We start from the raw sequence: 20,724 nt of genomic DNA on the forward strand, positions 1-20,724 counted from the left end.
TGTTTTTAAGCTTTCATTAGGACAACTCTTATTTGTAAGCTTTCATTAGTACAACTCTTGTTTTTAAGCTTTCATTAGAGCAACTCTTATTTGTAAGCTTTCATTAGGACAACTCTTATTTGTAAGCTTTCATTAGGACAACTCTTATTTGTAAGCTTTCATTAGGACAACTCTTGTTTTTAAGCTTTCATTAGGACAGCTCTTATTTTTTAAGCTTTCATTAGGACAACTCTTATTTGTAAACTCTCATTAGGACAACTCTTATTTGTAAGCTTTCATTAGGACAACTCTTGTTTTTAAGCTTTCATCAGAACATCTCTTGTTTTTTAAGTTTTTATAAGGACAACTCATTTGTAAGCTTTCATTAGGACAACTCTTATTTGTAAGCCTTTAATTGGACAACTTTATTTGAAAATTTTCAGCTGGAGTGCTCTATTTGTAAGCTTTCTTTAGGACAACTCTTGTTTTTAAGCTTTCATTAGGACAACTCTTATTTGTAAGCTTTCATTAGGCCAACTTATTTGTAAGCCTTTAATTGGACAACTCTATTTGTAATCTTTCAGCTGGAGAGCTCTATTTGTTAGCTTTCATTAGGACAACTCTTGTTTTTAAGCTTTCATTAGGACAACTCTTATTTGTAAGCTTTCATTAGTACAACTCTTGTTTTTAAGCTTTCATTAGAGCAACTCTTATTTGTAAGCTTTCATTAGGACAACTCTTATTTGTAAGCTTTCATTAGGACAACTCTTATTTGTAAGCTTTCATTAGGACAACTCTTAATTGTAATCTTTCAGCTGGAGAGCTCTATTTGTAAGCTTTCATTAGGACAATTTATTTTTAAGCTTTCAGTAGGACAACTCTTATTTGTAAGCTTTCATTAGGACAACTCTTATTTGTAAGCTTTCATTAGGACAACTCTTGTTTTTAAGCTTTCATTAGTACAACTCTTTTTTTAAGCTTTCATTAGAGCAACTCTTATTTGTAAGCTTTCATTAGGACAACTCTTATTTGTAAGCTTTCATTAGGACAACTCTTATTTGTAATCTTTCAGCTGGAGAGGTCTATTTGTAAGCTTTCCTTAGGACAACTCTTATTTGTAAGCTTTCATTAGGACAACTCTTATTTGTAAGCTTTCATTAGGACAGCTCTTATTTGTAAGCTTTCATTAGGACAACTCTTATTTTTAAACTTTCATTAGGATAACTCTTATTTGTAAGCTTTCATTAGGACAACTCTTAATTGTAATCCTTCAATTGGACAACTCTATTTGTAAGCCTTCAGTTAGACAGCTCTATTTGTAAGATTTCAGTTGGACAGCTCTATTTGTAAGCCTTCAATTGGACAGCTCTATTTGTAAGCATTCAGTTGGACAGCTCTATTTGTAAGCATTCAGTTGGACAGTTCTTTGTAAGCCTTCAGTTGGACAGCTCTATTTGGAAGCCTTCAGTTGGACAGCTCTATTTGTAAGCATTCAGTTGGACAGTTCTTTGTAAGCCTTCAGTTGGACAGCTCTATTTGTAAAAATTCAGTTGGACAGCTCTATTTGTAAGCCTTCAGTTGGACAGTTCTGTGTAAGCCTTCAGTTGGACAGCTCTATTTGTAAGCCTTCAGTTTGGACAGTTCTGTGTAAGCCTTCAGTTAGACAGCTCTATTTGTAAGATTTCAGTTGGACAGCTCTATTTGTAAGCCTTCAGTTGAACAGCTCTAATTGTAAGCATTCAGTTGGACCGCTCTATTTGTAAGCATTCAGTTGGACAGTTCTATGTAAGCCTTCAGTTGGACAGCTCTATTTGTAAGCCTTCAGTTGGACAGCTCTATTTGTAAGCATTCAGTTGGACAGCTCTATTTGTAAGCATTCAGTTGGACAGCTCTATTTGTAAGCATTCAGTTGGACAGTTCTGTGTAAGCCTTCAGTTGGACAGCTCTATTTGTAAGAATTCAGTTAAACAGTTCTGTGTAACCCTTCAGTTGGACAGCTCTATTTGTAAGCCTTCAGTTGGACAGCTCTATTTGTAAGCATTCAGTTGGACAGCTCTATTTGTAAGCCTTCAGTTGGACAGTTCTGTGTAAGCCTTCAGTTGGACAGCTCTATTTGTAAGCATTCAGTTAGACAGTTCTGTGTAAGCCTTCAGTTGGACAGCTCTATTTGTAAGCATTCAGTTGGACAGCTCTTTTTGTAAGCCTTCAGTTGGACAATTCTGTGTAAGCCTTCAGTTGGACAGCTCTATTTGTAAGCCTTCAGTTGGACAGCTCTATTTGTAAGCATTCAGTTGGACAGTTCTGTGTAAGCCTTCAGTTGGACAGCTCTATTTGTAAGCATTCAGTTTGACAGTTCTGTGTAAGCCTTCAGTTGGACAGCTCTATTTGTAAGCATTCAGTTGGACAGTTCTGTGTAAGCCTTCAGTTGGACAGCTCTATTTGTAAGCATTCAGTTGGACAGTTCTGTGTAAGACTTCAGTTGGACAGCTCTATTTGTAAGCATTCAGTTGGACAGTTCTGTGTAAGCCTTCAGTTGGACAGCTCTATTTGTAAGCTTTCAGTTAGACAGTTCTGTGTAAGCCTTCAGTTGGACAGCTCTATTTGTAAGCATTCAGTTGGACAGCTCTTTTTGTAAGCCTTCAGTTGGACAGTTCTGTGTAAGCCTTCAGTTGGACAGCTCTATTTGTAAGCCTTCAGTTGGACAGCTCTATTTGTAAGCATTCAGTTGGACAGTTCTGTGTAAGCCTTCAGTTGGACAGCTCTATTTGTAAGCATTCAGTTTGACAGTTATGTGTAAGCCTTCAGTTGGACAGCTCTATTTGTAAGCATTCAGTTGGACAGCTCTATTTGTAAGCATTCAGTTTGACAGTTCTGTGTAAGCCTTCAGTTGGACAGCTCTTTTTGTAAGCCTTCAGTTGGACAGTTTTGTGTAAGCCTTCAGTTGGACAGCTCTATTTGTAAGCTTTCAGTTGGACAGCTCTATTTGTAAGCCTTCATTTGGACAGTTCTGTGTAAGCCTTCAGTTGGACAGCTCTATCTGTAAGCATTCAGTTGGACAGTTCTGTGTAAGCCTTCAATTGGACAGCTCTATTTGTAAGCATTCAGTTGGACAGCTCTATTTGTAAGCATTCAGTTTGACAGTTCTGTGTAAGCCTTCAGTTGGACAGCTCTATTTGTAAGCATTCAGTTGGACAGCTCTATTTGTAAGCCTTCATTTGGACAGTTCTGTGTAAGCCTTCAGTTGGACAGCTCTATTTGTAAGCATTCAGTTTGACAGTTTTGTGTAAGCCTTCAGTTGGACAGCTCTATTTGTAAGCATTCAGTTGGACAGCTCTATTTGTAAGCCTTCATTTGGACAGTTCTGTGTAAGCCTTCAGTTGGACAGCTCTATCTGTAAGCATTCAGTTTGACAGTTCTGTGTAAGCCTTCAGTTGGACAGCTCTATTTGTAAGCATTCAGTTGGACAGCTCTATTTGTAAGCATTCAGTTTGACAGTTCTGTGTAAGCCTTCAGTTGGACAGCTCTATTTGTAAGCATTCAGTTGGACAGCTCTATTTGTAAGCATTCAGTTTGACAGTTCTGTGTAAGCCTTCAGTTGGACAGCTCTTTTTGTAAGCCTTCAGTTGGACAGTTTTGTGTAAGCCTTCAGTTGGACAGCTCTATTTGTAAGCCTTCAGTTGGACAGCTCTATTTGTAAGCCTTCATTTGGACAGTTCTGTGTAAGCCTTCAGTTGGACAGCTCTATCTGTAAGCATTCAGTTGGACAGTTCTGTGTAAGCCTTCAGTTGGACAGCTCTATTTGTAAGCCTTCAGTTGGACAGCTCTATTTGTAAGCATTCAGTTGGACAGCTCTATTTGTAAGCCTTCAGTTGGACAGCTCTATTTGTAAGCCTTCGTTTGGACAGTTCTGTGTAAGCCTTCAGTTGGACAGCTCTATCTGTAAGCATTCAGTTGGACAGTTCTGTGTAAGCCTTCAGTTGGACAGCTCTATTTGTAAGCCTTCAGTTGGACATCTCTATTTGTAAGCATTCAGTTGGACAGCTCTATTTGTAAGCATTCAGTTGGACAGCTCTATTTGTAAGCATTCAGTTGGACAGCTCTATTTGTAAGCATTCAGTTGGACAGTTCTGTGTAAGCCTTCAGTTGGACAGCTCTATTTGTAAGCATTCAGTTAGACAGTTCTGTGTAAGCCTTCAGTTGGACAGCTCTATTTGTAAGCCTTCAGTTGGACAGCTCTATTTGTAAGCCTTCAGTTGGACAGCTCTATTTGTAAGCATTCAGTTGGACAGCTCTATTTGTAAGCCTTCAGTTGGACAGTTCTGTGTAAACCTTCAGTTGGTCAGCTCTATTTGTAAGCATTCAGTTAGACAGTTCTGTGTAAGCCTTCAGTTGGACAGCTCTATTTGTAAGCATTCAGTTGGACAGTTCTGTGTAAGCCTTCAGTTGGACAGCTCTATTTGTAAGCCTTCAGTTGGACAGCTCTATTTGTAAGCTTTCAGTTGGACAGCTCTATTTGTAAGCCTTCAGTTGGACAGTTCTGTGTAAACCTTCAGTTGGACAGCTCTATTTGTAAGCATTCAGTTACACAGTTCTGTGTAAGCCTTCAGTTGGACAGCTCTATTTGTAAGCATTCAGTTGGACAGTTCTGTGTAAGCCTTCAGTTGGACAGCTCTATTTGTAAGCCTTCAGTTGGACAGCTCTATTTGTAAGCATTCAGTTGGACAGCTCTATTTGTAAGCCTTCAGTTGGACAGTTCTGTGTAAACCTTCAGTTGGACAGCTCTATTTGTAAGCATTCAGTTGGACAGCTCTATTTGTAAGCATTCAGACAGCTCTATTTGTAAGCATTCAGTTGGACAGCTCTATTTGTAAGCATTCAGTTGGACAGTTCTGTGTAAATTCAGTTGGACAGCTCTATTTGTAGGCATTCAGTTGGACAGCTCTATTTGTAAGCATTCAGTTGGACAGCTCTATTTGTAAGCATTCAGTTGGACAGTTCTGTGTAAGCCTTCAGTTGGACAGCTCTATTTGTAAGCTTTCAGTTGGACAGTTAAGTGTAAGCCTTCAGTTGGACAGTTCTGTGTAAGCCTTCAGTTGGACAGCTCTATTTGTAAGCTTTCAGTTGGACAGTTAAGTGTAAGCCTTCATTTGGACAGTTCTGTGTAAGCCTTCAGTTGGACAGCTCTATTTGTAAGCCTTCAGTTGGACAGTTCTGTGTAAGCCTTCAGTTGGACAGCTCTATTTGTAAGCCTTCAGTTGGACAGTTCTGTGTAAACCTTCAGTTGGACAGCTCTATTTGTAAACATTCAGTTAGACAGTTCTGTGTAAGCCTTCAGTTGGACAGCTCTATTTGTAAGCCTTCAGTTGGACAGTTAAGTGTAAGCCTTCAGTTGGACAGCTCTATTTGTAAGCCTTCAGTTGGACAGTTAAGTGTAAGCCTTCAGTTGGACAGCTCTATTTGTAAGCCTTCAGTTGGACAGTTAAGTGTAAGCCTTCAGTTGGACAGCTCTATTTGTAAGCCTTCAGTTGGACAGTTCTGTGTAAACCTTCAGTTGGACAGCTCTATTTGTAAACATTCAGTTAGACAGTTCTGTGTAAGCCTTCAGTTGGACAGCTCTATTTGTAAGCATTCAGTTGGACAGTTCTGTGTAAGCCTTCAGTTGGACAGCTCTATTTGTAAGCCTTCAGTTGGACAGTTCTGTGTAAGCCTTCAGTTGGACAGCTCTATTTGTAAGCCTTCAGTTGGACAGTTCTGTGTAAACCTTCAGTTGACAGCTCTATTTGTAAGCATTCAGTTGGACAGCTCTATTTGTAAGCATTCAGTTGGACAGTTCTGTGTAAGCCTTCAGTTGGACAGCTCTATTTGTAAGCATTCAGTTGGACAGCTCTATTTGTAAGCATTCAGTTGGATAGTTCTGTGTAAGCCTTCAGTTGGACAGCTCTATTTGTAAGCATTTAGTTGGACAGCTCTATTTGTAAGCATTCAGTTGGACAGCTCTCTTTGTAAGCATTCAGTTGGACAGTTCTGTGTAAGCATTCAGTTGGACAGCTCTATTTGTAAGCATTCAGTTGGACAGCTCTATTTGTAAGCCTTCATTTGGACAGTTCTGTGTAAGCCTTCAGTTGGACAGCTCTATTTGTAAGCATTCAGTTGGATAGTTCTGTGTAAGCCTTCAGTTGGACAGCTCTATTTGTAAGCCTTCAGTTGGACAGCTCTATTTGTAAGCATTCAGTTGGACAGCTCTATTTGTAAGCATTCAGTTGGACAGTTCTGTGTAAGCCTTCAGTTGGACAGCTCTATTTGTAAGCATTCAGTTGGACAGCTCTATTTGTAAGCATTCAGTTGGACAGTTCTGTGTAAACCTTCAGTTGGACAGCTCTATTTGTAAGCATTCAGTTGGACAGTTCTGTGTAAGCCTTCAGTTGGACAGCTCTATTTGTAAGCCTTCAGTTGGACAGCTCTATTTGTAAGCATTCAGTTGGACAGCTCTATTTGTAAGCATTCAGTTGGACAGTTCTGTGTAAGCCTTCAGTTGGACAGCTCTATTTGTAAGCATTCAGTTGGACAGCTCTATTTGTAAGCCTCCAGTTGGACAGTTCTGTGTAAGCCTTCAGTTGGACAGCTCTATTTGTAAGCCTTCAGTTGGACAGCTCTATTTGTAAGCATTCAGTTGGACAGCTCTATTTGTAAGCATTCAGTTGGACAGTTCTGTGTAAGCCTTCAGTTGGACAGCTCTATTTGTAAGCCTTCAGTTGGACAGTTCTGTGTAAGCCTTCAGTTGGACAGCTCTATTTGTAAGCCTTCAGTTGGACAGCTCTATTTGTAAGCATTCAGTTGGACAGCTCTATTTGTAAGCATTCAGTTGGACAGTTCTGTGTAAGCCTTCAGTTGGACAGCTCTATTTGTAAGCCTTCATTTGGACAGTTCTGTGTAAGCCTTCAGTTGGACAGCTCTATTTGTAAGCCTTCAGTTGGACAGTTCTGTGTAAGCCTTCAGTTGGACAGCTCTATTTGTAAGCCTTCATTTGGACAGTTCTGTGTAAGCCTTCAGTTGGACAGCTCTATTTGTAAGCATTCAGTTGGACAGTTCTGTGTAAGCCTTCAGTTGGACAGCTCTATTTGTAAGCATTCAGTTGGACAGCTCTATTTGTAAGCATTCAGTTGGACAGTTCTGTGTAAACCTTCAGTTGGACAGCTCTATTTGTAAGCATTCAGTTGGACAGTTCTGTGTAAGCCTTCAGTTGGACAGCTCTATTTGTAAGCCTTCATTTGGACAGTTCTGTGTAAGCCTTCAGTTGGACAGCTCTATTTGTAAGCCTTCATTTGGACAGTTCTGTGTAAGCCTTCAGTTGGACAGCTCTATTTGTAAGCCTTCATTTGGACAGTTCTGTGTAAGCCTTCAGTTGGACAGCTCTATTTGTAAGCCTTCATTTGGACAGTTCTGTGTAAGCCTTCAGTTGGACAGCTCTATTTGTAAGCCTTCATTTGGACAGTTCTGTGTAAGCCTTCAGTTGGACAGCTCTATTTGTAAGCATTCAGTTGGACAGTTCTGTGTAAGCCTTCAGTTGGACAGCTCTATTTGTAAGCATTCAGTTGGATAGTTCTGTGTAAGCCTTCAGTTGGACAGCTCTATTTGTAAGCCTTCAGTTGGACAGCTCTATTTGTAAGCATTCAGTTGGACAGCTCTATTTGTAAGCATTCAGTTGGACAGTTCTGTGTAAGCCTTCAGTTGGACAGCTCTATTTATAAGCATTCAGTTGGACAGCTCTATTTGTAAGCATTCAGTTGGACAGTTCTGTGTAAACCTTCAGTTGGACAGCTCTATTTGTAAGCATTCAGTTGGACAGTTCTGTGTAAGCCTTCAGTTGGACAGCTCTATTTGTAAGCCTTCAGTTGGACAGCTCTATTTGTAAGCATTCAGTTGGACAGCTCTATTTGTAAGCCTTCAGTTGGACAGTTCTGTGTAAGCCTTCAGTTGGAAAGCTCTATTTGTAAGCCTTCAGTTGGACAGCTCTATTTGTAAGCATTCAGTTGGACAGCTCTATTTGTAAGCATTAAGTTGGACAGTTCTGTGTAAACCTTCAGTTGGACAGCTCTATTTGTAAGCATTCAGTTGGACAGTTCTGTGTAAGCCTTCAGTTGGACAGCTCTATTTGTAAGCCTTCAGTTGGACAGCTCTATTTGTAAGCATTCAGTTGGACAGCTCTATTTGTAAGCATTCAGTTGGACAGCTCTATTTGTAAGCATTCAGTTGGACAGTTCTGTGTAAGCCTTCAGTTGGACAGCTCTATTTGTTAGCATTCAGTTGGACAGCTCTATTTGTAAGCATTCAGTTTGACAGTTCTGTGTAAGCCTTCAGTTGGACAGCTCTATTTGTAAGCATTCAGTTGGACAGCTCTATTTGTAAGCATTCAGTTGGACAGTTCTGTGTAAGCCTTCAGTTGGACAGCTCTATTTGTAAGCATTCAGTTGGACAGCTCTATTTGTAAGCCTTCAGTTGGACAGTTCTGTGTAAACCTTCAGTTGGACAGCTCTATTTGTAAGCATTCAGTTGGACAGCTCTATTTGTAAGCATTCAGTTGGACAGTTCTGTGTAAACCTTCAGTTGGACAGCTCTATTTGTAAGCATTCAGTTGGACAGCTCTATTTGCAAGCATTCAGTTGGACAGTTCTGTGTAAGCCTTCAGTTGGACAGCTCTATTTGTAAGCATTCAGTTGGACAGCTCTATTTGTAAGCATTCAGTTGGACAGCTCTATTTGTAAGCATTCAGTTGGACAGTTCTGTGTAAGCCTTCAGTTGGACAGCTCTATTTGTAAGCATTCAGTTGGACAGCTCTATTTGTAAGCATTCAGTTGGACAGCTCTATTTGTAAGCATTCAGTTGGACAGTTCTGTGTTAGCCTTCAGTTGGACAGCTCTATTTGTAAGCATTCAGTTGGACAGTTATGTGTAAGCCTTCAGCTGGACAGCTCTATTTGTAAGCATTCAGTTGGACAGCTTTATTTGTAAGCCTTCAGTTGGACAGCTCTATTTGTAAGCATTCAGTTGGACAGTTCTGTATAAGCCTTCAGTTGGACAGCTCTATTTGTAAGCATTCAGTTGGACAGTTCTGTGTAAGCCTTCAGTTGGACAGCTCTATTTGTAAGCATTCAGTTGGACAGTTCTGTCTAAGCCTTAAGTTGGACAGCTCTATTTGTAAGCCTTCAGTTGGACAGCTCTATTTGTAAGCATTCAGTTGGACTGTTCTGTGTAAGCCTTCAGTTGGACAGCTCTATTTGTAAGCATCCGGTTGGACTGTTCTGTGTAAGCCTTCAGTTGGACAGCTCTATTTGTAAGCATTCAGTTGGACTGTTCTGTGTAAGCCTTCAGTTGGACAGTTCTATTTGTAAGCCTTCAATTGAACAGCTCTATTTATAAGCTTTTAGTTGGACAGCTCTATTTATAAACTTTCAGTTGGACAGCTCTATTTATAAGCTTTCAGTTGGACAGCTCTATTTATAAGCTTTCAGTTGGACAGCTCTATTTATAAGCTTTCAGTTGGACAGCTCTATTTATAAGCTTTCAGTTGGACAGCTCTACTATAAGCTTTCATTTAGAGATCTCTATTCTCTCGAATTCAGTCTCTATTATTGTGATTAAATCAATAGCTCATGTTTACTGTTTTTCAGTAAAATAGCTTCCTTCCGGATTTCAAAATAGACAAGTGAAATCTCAATGTTGACATAGCTAAATTTGCTTGCATCAACATTGTTGAGTTTTGTTATACTATATTTGTTAAGGATCTATAAATGATAGTTTGATTCCCAATTATATTTTTAAGTTTTTAAAGTCTTTAAAGGTCGCTCATGAATGGCAGAGGCAAAGGACAGCAATATTGCCTTTGAGACTGGTCATATGTATCCAGTGCCTTAGAGATCGATCATATGTATCCAGCGGCCAGGCCCCCTCTCCACCCAAGATAGGACTAGGGAGGGACAGGCAGTGGCTGCTGATGACTCAGTTGGTAGACATACAGGCTCCCCCAAACCCCTCATCCATAGCTCACAAGTAGGGTGAGGTTGCAGACACTACAAGAATTTATCGAACTTGAGCGGGTCTCGAATCCCAGTACAGCAGATCGCGTGACAGGGGCGTTTCCAATAGGCCTCAACAACCCTATAATTAGGTAACACTAGTCCACGAAACTTGCCCAGATGAAAAGAATATTTTCAGATTTTTTTTTTCTATGCTAACCTACATTTCCAACTGGTTTTGTCAGGCTTCATATAATGATGGCGTATTGTTGGCAATGCAGTTTGCGTGCGTAATGATCATTAATTTTAATTCTCCGGGTTAATGCTTGCATTACTGTGTCATGAAAATCTCCATTTGGCGTGGATGATTCTTCTCCTCTTACTTCCAAACTGTGGAATTTCCTTCCTTGGCTTATTTGCAAATGGTTTCATAATTTTTTCTTATTTTGAACAGTAAATTCACAGCTTTGTATGCTTCATCTTTTTGGAATCTTCGTGTAGTGAATGAGGAATTAATGGTGCTTGCTGTGTTGTCCTTTAAGTTACTTAAAAAAAAAAAAAAAAAAAAAAAAAAAACATCCTTTTGGGTAAAGTTCTCGAAAAACTTAACTTGACCTCCGTTCCTCCCCAACCCTCATCACTCGACACATTCCTACTCAAATGCTCTAGATTATTGTTTGCACTGCCTTGACAGCTCTTTGTTTATAAATCATCAGTGAAGTGTTTGGGAGAGCCAAACAAAACATTTGCCGGTCCTTTCTTTCGTTTTACAATGACACTATTTGTAACTTCGTAAAACCTCAAAAGAAAAAAAAACGCATACATTATTTTCGACCTCTCACAGTAAGACCTCAATCTATATCTCCATTCAGCTGCTAACCTTTCTCCTTCCTTCTCTCTATATCCTCTTGGATTTACGTCACGCAGATGTGCAAGTACAACCCCCTCCCCCCTTTCCCCACTCTCATATCCGTCTTATCCCACCACTTGACGTTCCGTAGCCATCAGCGACGTGATTAATGAGTCGGGATATCTATCTTGCCAGAAGTTGATGTTCAGATCTCAGTGCCTTTTTATAGCATTGCGGCGATGGCATACTGTCATTTTATCATTTGCGGCAATCAAGCTCTTTTATCAAAAAAGGACATTGCATGTTGAAAGTGAATACAATTTTTTTCAGCGTGTCATTTATGGGGGCGAAGGTCTTTGTTAAATGGAAAATTATGTATGGAATGAACTTAACTTTTTTTCTTTTTTTTTTTTTACAAGATTCAAGTATTATAGATGTTATGATCCAAACTAAAGACAAAACTCTTGAGTTACTTCGTAAACGGTTGATGGGTCTGCCCCTATCCCTACGAGATATTTATTTTAATGTTACTGTTCTTAGAATATTTTATTTTTCCTTGTTTCCTTACCTCACTGGGCTATTTTCCTTGTTGGAGCCCTCGGCCTTATAGCATTCTGCTTTTCCAGCTAGGGTTGTAGCTTAGCAATTAATGATGATAATAAATAATAATACTGTTTTAATTACTTATACTTTCCTAGTCTGACCTTAAGCTGATATAGATAATGGTAAGAACTAACGAAAATTTGCTTCTAATTTCTTTAACTGTACTATTTGATGTAAAGGTAGTAGGTTGGCCAGGGCACCAGCCGCCCATTGAAGTACTACAGCCAGAGAGTTATGGAGTCCTTTGACTGGTCAGGCAGTACTACATTGGATCCTTCTCTCTGGTTATGGTTCTTTCTCTTTGCCTACACATACGCCGAATAGTCTAGCCTATTCTTTACAGATTCTCGTCTGTCCTCATACACCTGACAACACTTGAGATTACTAAACAATTCTTCTTCGCTCAAGGGGTTAACTACTGCACTGCATTTGTTCAGTGGCTACTTTCCTCTTGGTAAGGGTAGAAGAGACCCTTTAGCTATGGTAAGCAGCTCTTCTAGGAGAAGGACACTCCAAAATCAAACCATTGTTCTCTAGTCGTGGGTAGTGCCATAGCCTCTGTACCATGGTCCTCCACTGTCTTGGGTTAGACTTCTCTTGCTTGAGGGTACACTCAGGCACACTATTCTATCTGATTTCTCTTCCTCGTGTTTTATTACAATTTTTGTAGATTATATAGGGAATATTTATTTTAATGTTGTTACTCTTCTTGAAATATTTTATATTTCCATGTTTCCTTTCCTCACTGGGCTATTTTCTCTGTTGGGGCCCCTGGGCTTATAGCATTCTGCTTTTCCAACTAGGGTTGTAGCTTAGCAAACAATAATAATAATAATAAAGATTCGGTTATAGACGATGGTAGAGAAATTCCACCCGATATCAGTAGTATCTAATGGACCCCATGCATCTTCTACATTACACATATGTCAGCGTATCTTTCGAGCTTTTTCTTGGCCCATATATACTGTCATGCGTCGAACGCAAATGTCCCATAACAAATACTTTGATCCACAAACCACTTTTATATCTTGGATAAAAGACAGACGTAGAAAACTTGCTTTATTTTAGTCGTTTCATAGACCCATAAACAGGGTTATCAGCAATCTCGTTTATATATAAAGTAAAGACACTGTCTGTTATATATATATATATATGTATATGTATGTATGTATATATATATGTATATATATATATATATATATATATTTATACTGTGTATATATATACATATATATATATATATATACGCACACATATATATACTTATATATACACACATATATATATACATGCATATATATATATACACACACATATATATATATATATATATATCATCATCATCATCATCATCTCCTATGCATATTGACGCAAAGGGCCTCGGTTAGATTTCGCCAGTCGTCTCTATCTTGAGCTTTTAAATCAATACTTCCCCATTCATCATTTCGTACTTCACGCTTCGTAGTCCTCAGCATGTTGGCCTGGGCCTTCCAACTCTTCTAGTGCCTTGTGGAGTTCAGCTGAACGTTTCGTGAACTAATCTCTCTTGGCCAGTGGGAAGAGCATGCCCAAACCATCTCCATCTACCCATCATCATGATCTCGTTCGCATATGGCACTCGAGTAATATCTCTTATATAGTAGTCTCATTTTTAATATATATATATATATATATGTGTGTGTGTGTGTGTGTATATTATGTATGTATATATATATATATATATATATGTGTGTGTGTGTGTGTATGTATGTATGTATGTATTATTTCTTTCCGGTCACGCTCCTCAACCCCGTCCCTTGGGTAAGGTGGAGAGTGATTAATCATACCATTGTAAGAGGGTAGTGTGCGTATGTATGCATATGTATCTCAAGTATTGAGCCTTCACATTTGATGGGTCACGTACACTAGTGAGTTAATATTTTCTGGAGTGAATCCTCTCTCTCTCTCTCTCTCTCTCTCTCTCTCTCTCTCGACCTATGGGTCTTTATAACCAAAGTCTAGAGATGTTGTTTGTAATCACACCCACTTTCGTCATTGCTCTGTGACGTTCCCTTCATTTGTTCAATATATATATATATATATATATAGGCACCGTTTTCAAAGTAAACATCCATTACTTAACACAAAGACACACCACTATGAATTCTTGATATCACATTAGTAAAACGTATAATCCTCAAAGACCTTGATAATTAGTAAAAATATCTAAATAAGGCTTAGGAGTTATTCCAAGTTATAAACCGGATTTATGGGGAATCTCTAGAATACCAATATTATCTATCACATGGGTCCGACAGAGAGTAGCCTCGGCGGTCCGAATCCACTCAGGTGGAAGAAATCGTATCCACCTCACAGGATTTCACACTTAGATGCGTTCTGATGAATGAATAATTAGATATCTATTTTATTTATCGTAAGCTGACGTCATGACATCAGAGGTCAGTTACGTTGAAAGGTTTACATGTGTTGTTTTTCACTGGAATTTTACAAAATACATTAATATATTTAAATGAAAATAAAGATGCATATGAAAGTTAATTAGAATACATCACCGTAATTTGAATTTGGTTATATTTTTGTGGTACCTGATTTTAGATGACCTTTGATAAAATAACAGGTCTATAAAAATAAATTACTGGAATCAAGCTTGTGGTTTATTGCTGATTAAATAAAATTTATATGGACTATTTTATCTTTATTCTTAATCATGTAGGAATTACAAGTAATACAGTCATTTTCAAGTCACCAAGTTGGTGATATATACACAAAGGTCTCCGTTAAATTCGAAGATGACTCATCAATATATTTGGCTAGTACTACAGATAATATAATTTCATTATGTAAATTCCTGTCTCTCTCTCTCTCTCTCTCTCTCTCTCTCTCTCATATATATATATATATATATGTATATATATATATATATATATATATATCAGAAACTTCATAGGTGTATTATGTTACTTAATGTATGCGTTGAATTTTAAGTAAAAAAGTTCATTTCCTGGTAAAACCGGTTCTTTTGTAAAATCTCTCTCTCTCTCTCTCTCTCTCTCTCTCTCTCTCTCTCTCTCTCTCAGAAAAATATATTTTGTCATTTCATCGACTATGTTGTTATCTACGGGAGTTTGTTTGTTTGTTGCTAGTCACCTTTTGTTACAGCAAATTTTACCAACCATTTGCTTTAAATTATTTGTAGATATCTGCCGTAATCCCCGAACACATCAATTTTTTTTTACCTACATTGTATCGTCTTATAATCCTTATTGGAGTTATATTTGCATATGGACACATATTTGTATATTCATATACGAGGATACTGATTACACCTGTTTTCCTTCTCGGTACACACTGGGAATAGTCGAGAGATAACGTCGAGAGAGCCACGGTAATTTGGAAAGTCAAAGTTTTAAAAGGCGTGAGTACGAACCTGTACTGAGAGTAGCTGCCTGTACTGAAACATTGGTAATGCCTTAGTAAAGTTGGCTTTATAACACAATAATTAAATGTTTTTATATTGAAGTTTAATTGCTGTTCTGTAGTATGGTGCAGTATTTTACAGCAATAGTTGCTTCTTTGAAGGTCAGCAATTTATTTAGTCCAGTTGTAGTTGAAGATTTCGGAAGTGATGATGTGACGTTGAGTTTGTCTAGTATTATTTTGAAGTAAAAGTACGAGTTATTGTAAAGTGATCTTAGAGATCAGTAAGCGTATGATTATCAAAATTGGGTAGAATTTATGTAGATTTTGCAAATAACTTTGACTAAGAATTTTTCGAATTTAGGCTAAGGGATAGAATTAATTGCTGTAGTTCATCAGCATTCCCAGTAGTGATCATAATTGCCAAAAGTATTTTTTTAACCGTATCAAAGACATCGATGACATTAAACCTTGCTACATCAGACTATTTAAAGAAGTCATTATATAATTAAATAATAAGTTATTTCTGTTTCATTTACTTATATAATTTTCTTCAGATGTTTTTAAATTAGTCCCTCTATGGTCATAGTTACATTATTTCACCAACTGGCATCCGCCCGGCCCATTATTCCTATACCAGTCATATTTTGCTCATTTACAATATCGTTTTTTGTTACCTTATTTCTGTAGTCTGCCAAGAGGAGTACATTGACACGTCTCTCTCTCTCTCTCTCTCTCTCTCTCTCTCTCTCTGAACCTTTTTATTCTTTTAATTACTTCCTATCTACATAGTATTAGTTTTCAGTGCATTATACTGGTATCATTAGTAATCGCTTTTAAGTTTGAAGTATAGTAGTCTTCTATAATCTCTCTCTCTCTCTCTCTCTCTCTCTCTCTCTCTCTCTCTCTCAACCGAGTTGCATACACACTACAAAACATGATAATAATGATAACAAAAAAGATCTCGTACGCATACCACATTCCCAGAGAAACGCCTTTCACGAAGGCTTTGATGTCTGTCGGCGGTTCACATGTCTTACTTGATCTCGCATCTGTCTCGTCTGTGAAGAACCAGTTTTCTGTGTGTGTCTGCTGCACCACACCCTTCCTGTTCCATCTCCCCATCTTTCTCTTCCTTTCGAACCCCTTAAACGTACGTTACCAAGCTCAAAAGCGATGTCAGGCAAAGTCTATAGAGATTGATGTCAGGTAGGGCACCAGATCGGGACTACGGTCTACTCCAAAGCAAAGTTATTTAAAATGGAGGCAACCGTGCTTACCCAATATAGAAAAAAAAAAAAAAAAAAAAAAAAAACTGAAAAAAACACGTTAATTGAAGTTTTTTCCCCTGGATCACGTTTCTCCATGTTTATTCTGCACAGATGTTATAGTGTATGTCTCTATCTGGTCGGTTTGTTTATTATGATGATGAGATTCGATGAAGAATCGGCTGTAATTTCTGATGAACTAAATTCGCGTTAACAAACTAATACGAAAAACCTTGTCATTTTTGTGTTATTATGAATGCATGAAATTTTTATTTTGCTAATTAACGAGTTTGTGTTTTTTATTTATTTCATATTTACCGAGGTTTATTTCTTGACTATATGCATATCTTTGCTTGTCGTATCTCACCCGTGTTTGTTTTCTGTTTATATGCGTTTCACTCTTTATGCATCAATTCCCTAAAAAAATAAATGAAGGACGGATGTATCAGTGTATATTTAGAAATTTGGTGTAGTTGTATATATGTTTTGTTATCTTTAAGTAAGCAAGTATACTTTGTGAAGGGTTATTTTTTGTAAGATATTGTAATTTTTATTATGATAAGGATTGTATATGATATTTTAGTAAGGAAACATAAGTATAATATATATATATATATATATATATATATATATGTGTGTGTATACGTGTATGAATATATACTGTAATAGTCTATTTATTACCGTAACTTTAAGGATGTACTCCCCCAGAAACCGTAAAAATTCCACTGGACATTAATGAAGACATTATCCTTCATAGTTAATTTCTTCCTTCATATCATTTTTATTTTACTTCAATTTCCCTCAGTTAAAATCGTCTTCTGAATCAAAGATAACATGGGAGTTGTAACCTCTCTAGTTCAGCCGTTGATATATGATTGTAACAGTCACACACACACACAAACACACCATACACACACACATATATATATATATATATATATGTATATATATATATATGTGTGTGTATATATATATATATATATGTGTGTGTGTATATATATATATATATATATATAAACGCTTCATTTGAGGACATTTTCGTAATATTATATCGAAGCATAAGTAACAAGTATTTTTTTCATTACATTTCTATCGTATCTGGGGGGCTGTGTAGGTACAGATGTTCTGGTGTCTACCGGAAGTGATGGAGTCCACATTTGTGTATATTTGGATTTTTGTTTCAAAATGTATTTTGTATCGGGTAGTAGTTATACACCTAATTAATTCTATTTTCGAACTATACTTCTTAATTCTAATCATAACTTCTTTCCTTATTTCTAAATTTAAGTTTTTTTTAAGGTTTCATTTGTTTTCCCTAAGATTTTTCTCATTATTATTATTATCATCATCTTTATAATTGATATCATCTTTTATTATTATTATTATTATTATTATTATTATTATTATTATCATCATCATCCAATCTTGCGGATACTGTATATGAATAGGTTGGGTGCAGCAATAACTACTGAGCGTGAGAACATTCAGTTCAGAAAGTTAGTTACCCTTGATGTCACTTAAATTACTTTTAATTATTAGTCTCTCTCTCTCTCTCTCTCTCTCTCTCTCTCTCTCTCCTCTCAGAACTGTTCACTTTTTCCCTCCACGTCCAGTGAAAAGATATTGACTTCAAGTGGCCAGAAAAGATTGTTTTTTTTTTATTCTTGTCGATGTTTCTTCTTTCTTATATTAATATTCAAATTATTATAATTCAGTTTTGTAGTGTCATTCAGTATTTAGTAGTAGTAGTAGTAGTAGTAGTAGTAGTACTAGTAGTAGTAGTTACGCTACGAGGAAACTCATCTTACGTCCTTTTTTTCTTTCCAAAGCTGATAGCAAACATGTGGACACAGCTGCGCAAGCGTGTGTGTGTGTGTGTGTGTGTGTGTATGTGCTTATGTGTATTTTAGGCAAGTGGAAATGAGCAATTCTCGCTCATCTGGCGTACTTGACTCCCCTTTCATTCATTTGTTGATTGTTGTATCTTTTTTTGTTGTTCTGCTCTACCCCAAATGGTCAGTTTACAACACTGGGTTCCCATCTTGTATCTAATAACTACTATGGCCCAGTTATTAGCATGTGTTTCACGTGATACCACAACCCCCGAGTGACTACAACTTGCTAAACCAAGTACCTAGACGGTATATCTTTATCTCTCATTCACTTTGCAGCCTTAATGATAAGTCGATGATTTTCAACATTTATATTAAACTAAGGCATTACAACTTTTATATTAATGTCAGTTACTTAGTGACCTTCATTTTAAGTTTGATAACTTTGAAATCTTTATAGCAATTCCAGTATCATGGTAACCTGCATTTTGATCACAATGACTTTGCAATTTCATATTAAATCCGGTGACTTGGCAACTTCCATTTTAATCCCAATGACCTTGTAATCTTTATAGTAAGCTCAGTGTCTTAGCAACCTTCATATTAGTCCTAATAACCTAGCAATCTTTATAGCAACCCCAGTGCCTTAGAATCCTTCATTGAATCCCAATAACTTCCCAATCTGTATAGTAACCTTCATTTTAATCCCAATAACTTTGCAGTCTTTATAGCAACCCTACTGTCTTAGTAACCTTCATTTTACTCCCAATGACTTTGCAATCTTCATATTGACCTCGGTGACTTAGTAACCTTCATTTTGATTAATCCCAATGACTTATAATATTTATAGTAACCATAATGACTGTAGAAAACTTATAACCCCCATGCGATTTATGATCATAATTTCAACAACTCTTTTTCATGCCAATTATATAAAAATTTCCACAATTGCAAACGCTTTGCAGCATCCATTTTATCACAGGACTTCTTAGACCTTTTGAAAGTCAAAGAACATCTCACATCTCTGTTGAGCATCATTAACCAAAGATTTCACAACCATCATTTGAACACCAAAGAGGAATTAACCCCCCCCCCCCTTCTCCATGGTTTAAACCCCCCCCCTCCCCCTTCCCCTCCTCAACCCTGACACGAATCCACATCACCCTCCTACACAAGGCATCTATTGAATGTCATCAAAAAAATTTTCTTCGGAGTAAATTATTCATGGATAACTCTTCGACAGTCCTCAGAATCCAATGAAGAACTAGACAGTGAATCCTTAAAATCCCACGAAGAAATCCTTACCGAATCCTCAAAAGGATCACTCAAGTCATGGGAATTCAGATAAATAGTTTACAAATCTTGAAAATAGTAAATATATTCATGAATATTCATAAAATATTTAGCAGCGTTAAAGGGTTAAAAACATTCTTGATTGAAAACAGTTGCTTTTAGAATGCTAATCGTCGCACTGCGGACCCTTCAACATTTTCCTTTATTTTTTTTTTTTTTTTTTTTTTTTTTTTTTTGGTAAACGGACTAATTGCAAGAGAGTGAAATCATCCAAGGGTTGGTCATACTGTTTGTACCCTCGTCATTTTAGTCACGGACCCTCTATTACTTGGTAATCTTTCTAGCAAGAAGGTATCATTATTACCAGTTTCTCTCTCTCTCTCTCTCTCTCTCTCTCTCTCTCTCTCGTGTGTAATATTTAGCACTGCTCAGACATGTAAATGTCACTTGACTAAACTCTCTCTCTCTCTCTCTCTCTCTCTCTCTCTCTCTCTCTCAACACATTAGCAGCCTCAAATATAGTTGAATAATGCATTATCGCTTTAAGATAGTTCTGCCTCTTGTTCCAAGTGTACTTATCTATCTATCTATCTATATATACATACAGTATATTATATATATATATATATATGTATATATATATATATGTGTGTGTGTGTGTGTGTGCGTGTGTGTTATATTTATCGTACCATTCGGTTTCTGCTTGTACATGGTGGTGTGATGTTCTCAAAACTAGTTATCTTGTCGGTATATAGATTATAATGGAAAGGTCGGTTTTGAGATTAAGAATTCAGCTCTCTACGGATTTAGGATGTGGCAGCTGGTGACATCGTCCTGTTATAAACCTATCTTAAATTCTCATTCTACGGAGACGGTTTGACTACCTTAATTAAACTTGTCATTCTATTGGTAGTGATATTCTGTTTGCTTGAACGTTCGCATGACGATTGCTGGTGTGAATCTCAAGCCTTGTAAACTCGCCCTGCGAAGTGTCCTCCCCCCTTGTGGCGAAGATGGACTCGTCCTATCGTGGAAAGATATAAATACGAAGCTGGCGTTGCGACTAGTTCTCAGTCGGCAAATCCTCTCTGTTACGATGGCCTCCGTCAGGTTAGTGTTGCGCTCTTCGAACACGTGGACCAGAAAAATTGGTTTGTTTGTATGTGTGTTTGTGTGACGACTCGGATGTGACGGTGCCACGTAATGTGTAACGATGCGTTAAGAATACGAAGCAGTTCGACAACCGCCTGACTGATCTCTATCATATTTATTACGGTTTCTGTGTTTTACCAGTACGATATTAAGCGGTTTCTTTGAAAATATGTGAAATTTTTGTACCTGGGAAGATGTGGCATCTGCGAGAAGCGGTAATGTCTCTCTCTCTCTTTTTTTTCCACCGCTAGGATCCGGTGCGGTGTACGAAACATAGTTTCGTAAATGAAACCAGTTTCTTGTTTTGGGTGTGGATGT

The 20,724-nt window shown here is 37.5% G+C and overlaps 1 protein-coding gene across 2 annotated transcripts in view; it reads left to right on the forward strand.

The window, feature by feature from the left end:
* The window catches only part of Adk2 (Adenosine kinase 2), a 118,392-nt gene that overhangs the window by 49,277 nt on the left and 48,391 nt on the right, over positions 1–20,724 (forward strand). Inside the window, exon 1 of one of the 2 annotated variants that reach the window (XM_068374982.1) lies at positions 20,216–20,364. The exons of the other annotated variant lie outside the window; for it this stretch is intronic. Within the exon in view, the coding sequence (XP_068231083.1) occupies positions 20,351–20,364 (14 nt within the window). The 5' untranslated portion in view covers positions 20,216–20,350. Of the gene's footprint in view, positions 1–20,215; positions 20,365–20,724 lie in introns of those variants that run through there. 2 annotated transcript variants of the gene reach the window in all.

Source organism: Palaemon carinicauda, chromosome 6 (assembly GCF_036898095.1).
Source record: "Palaemon carinicauda isolate YSFRI2023 chromosome 6, ASM3689809v2, whole genome shotgun sequence".
NCBI lineage: Eukaryota > Metazoa > Arthropoda > Malacostraca > Decapoda > Palaemonidae > Palaemon > Palaemon carinicauda.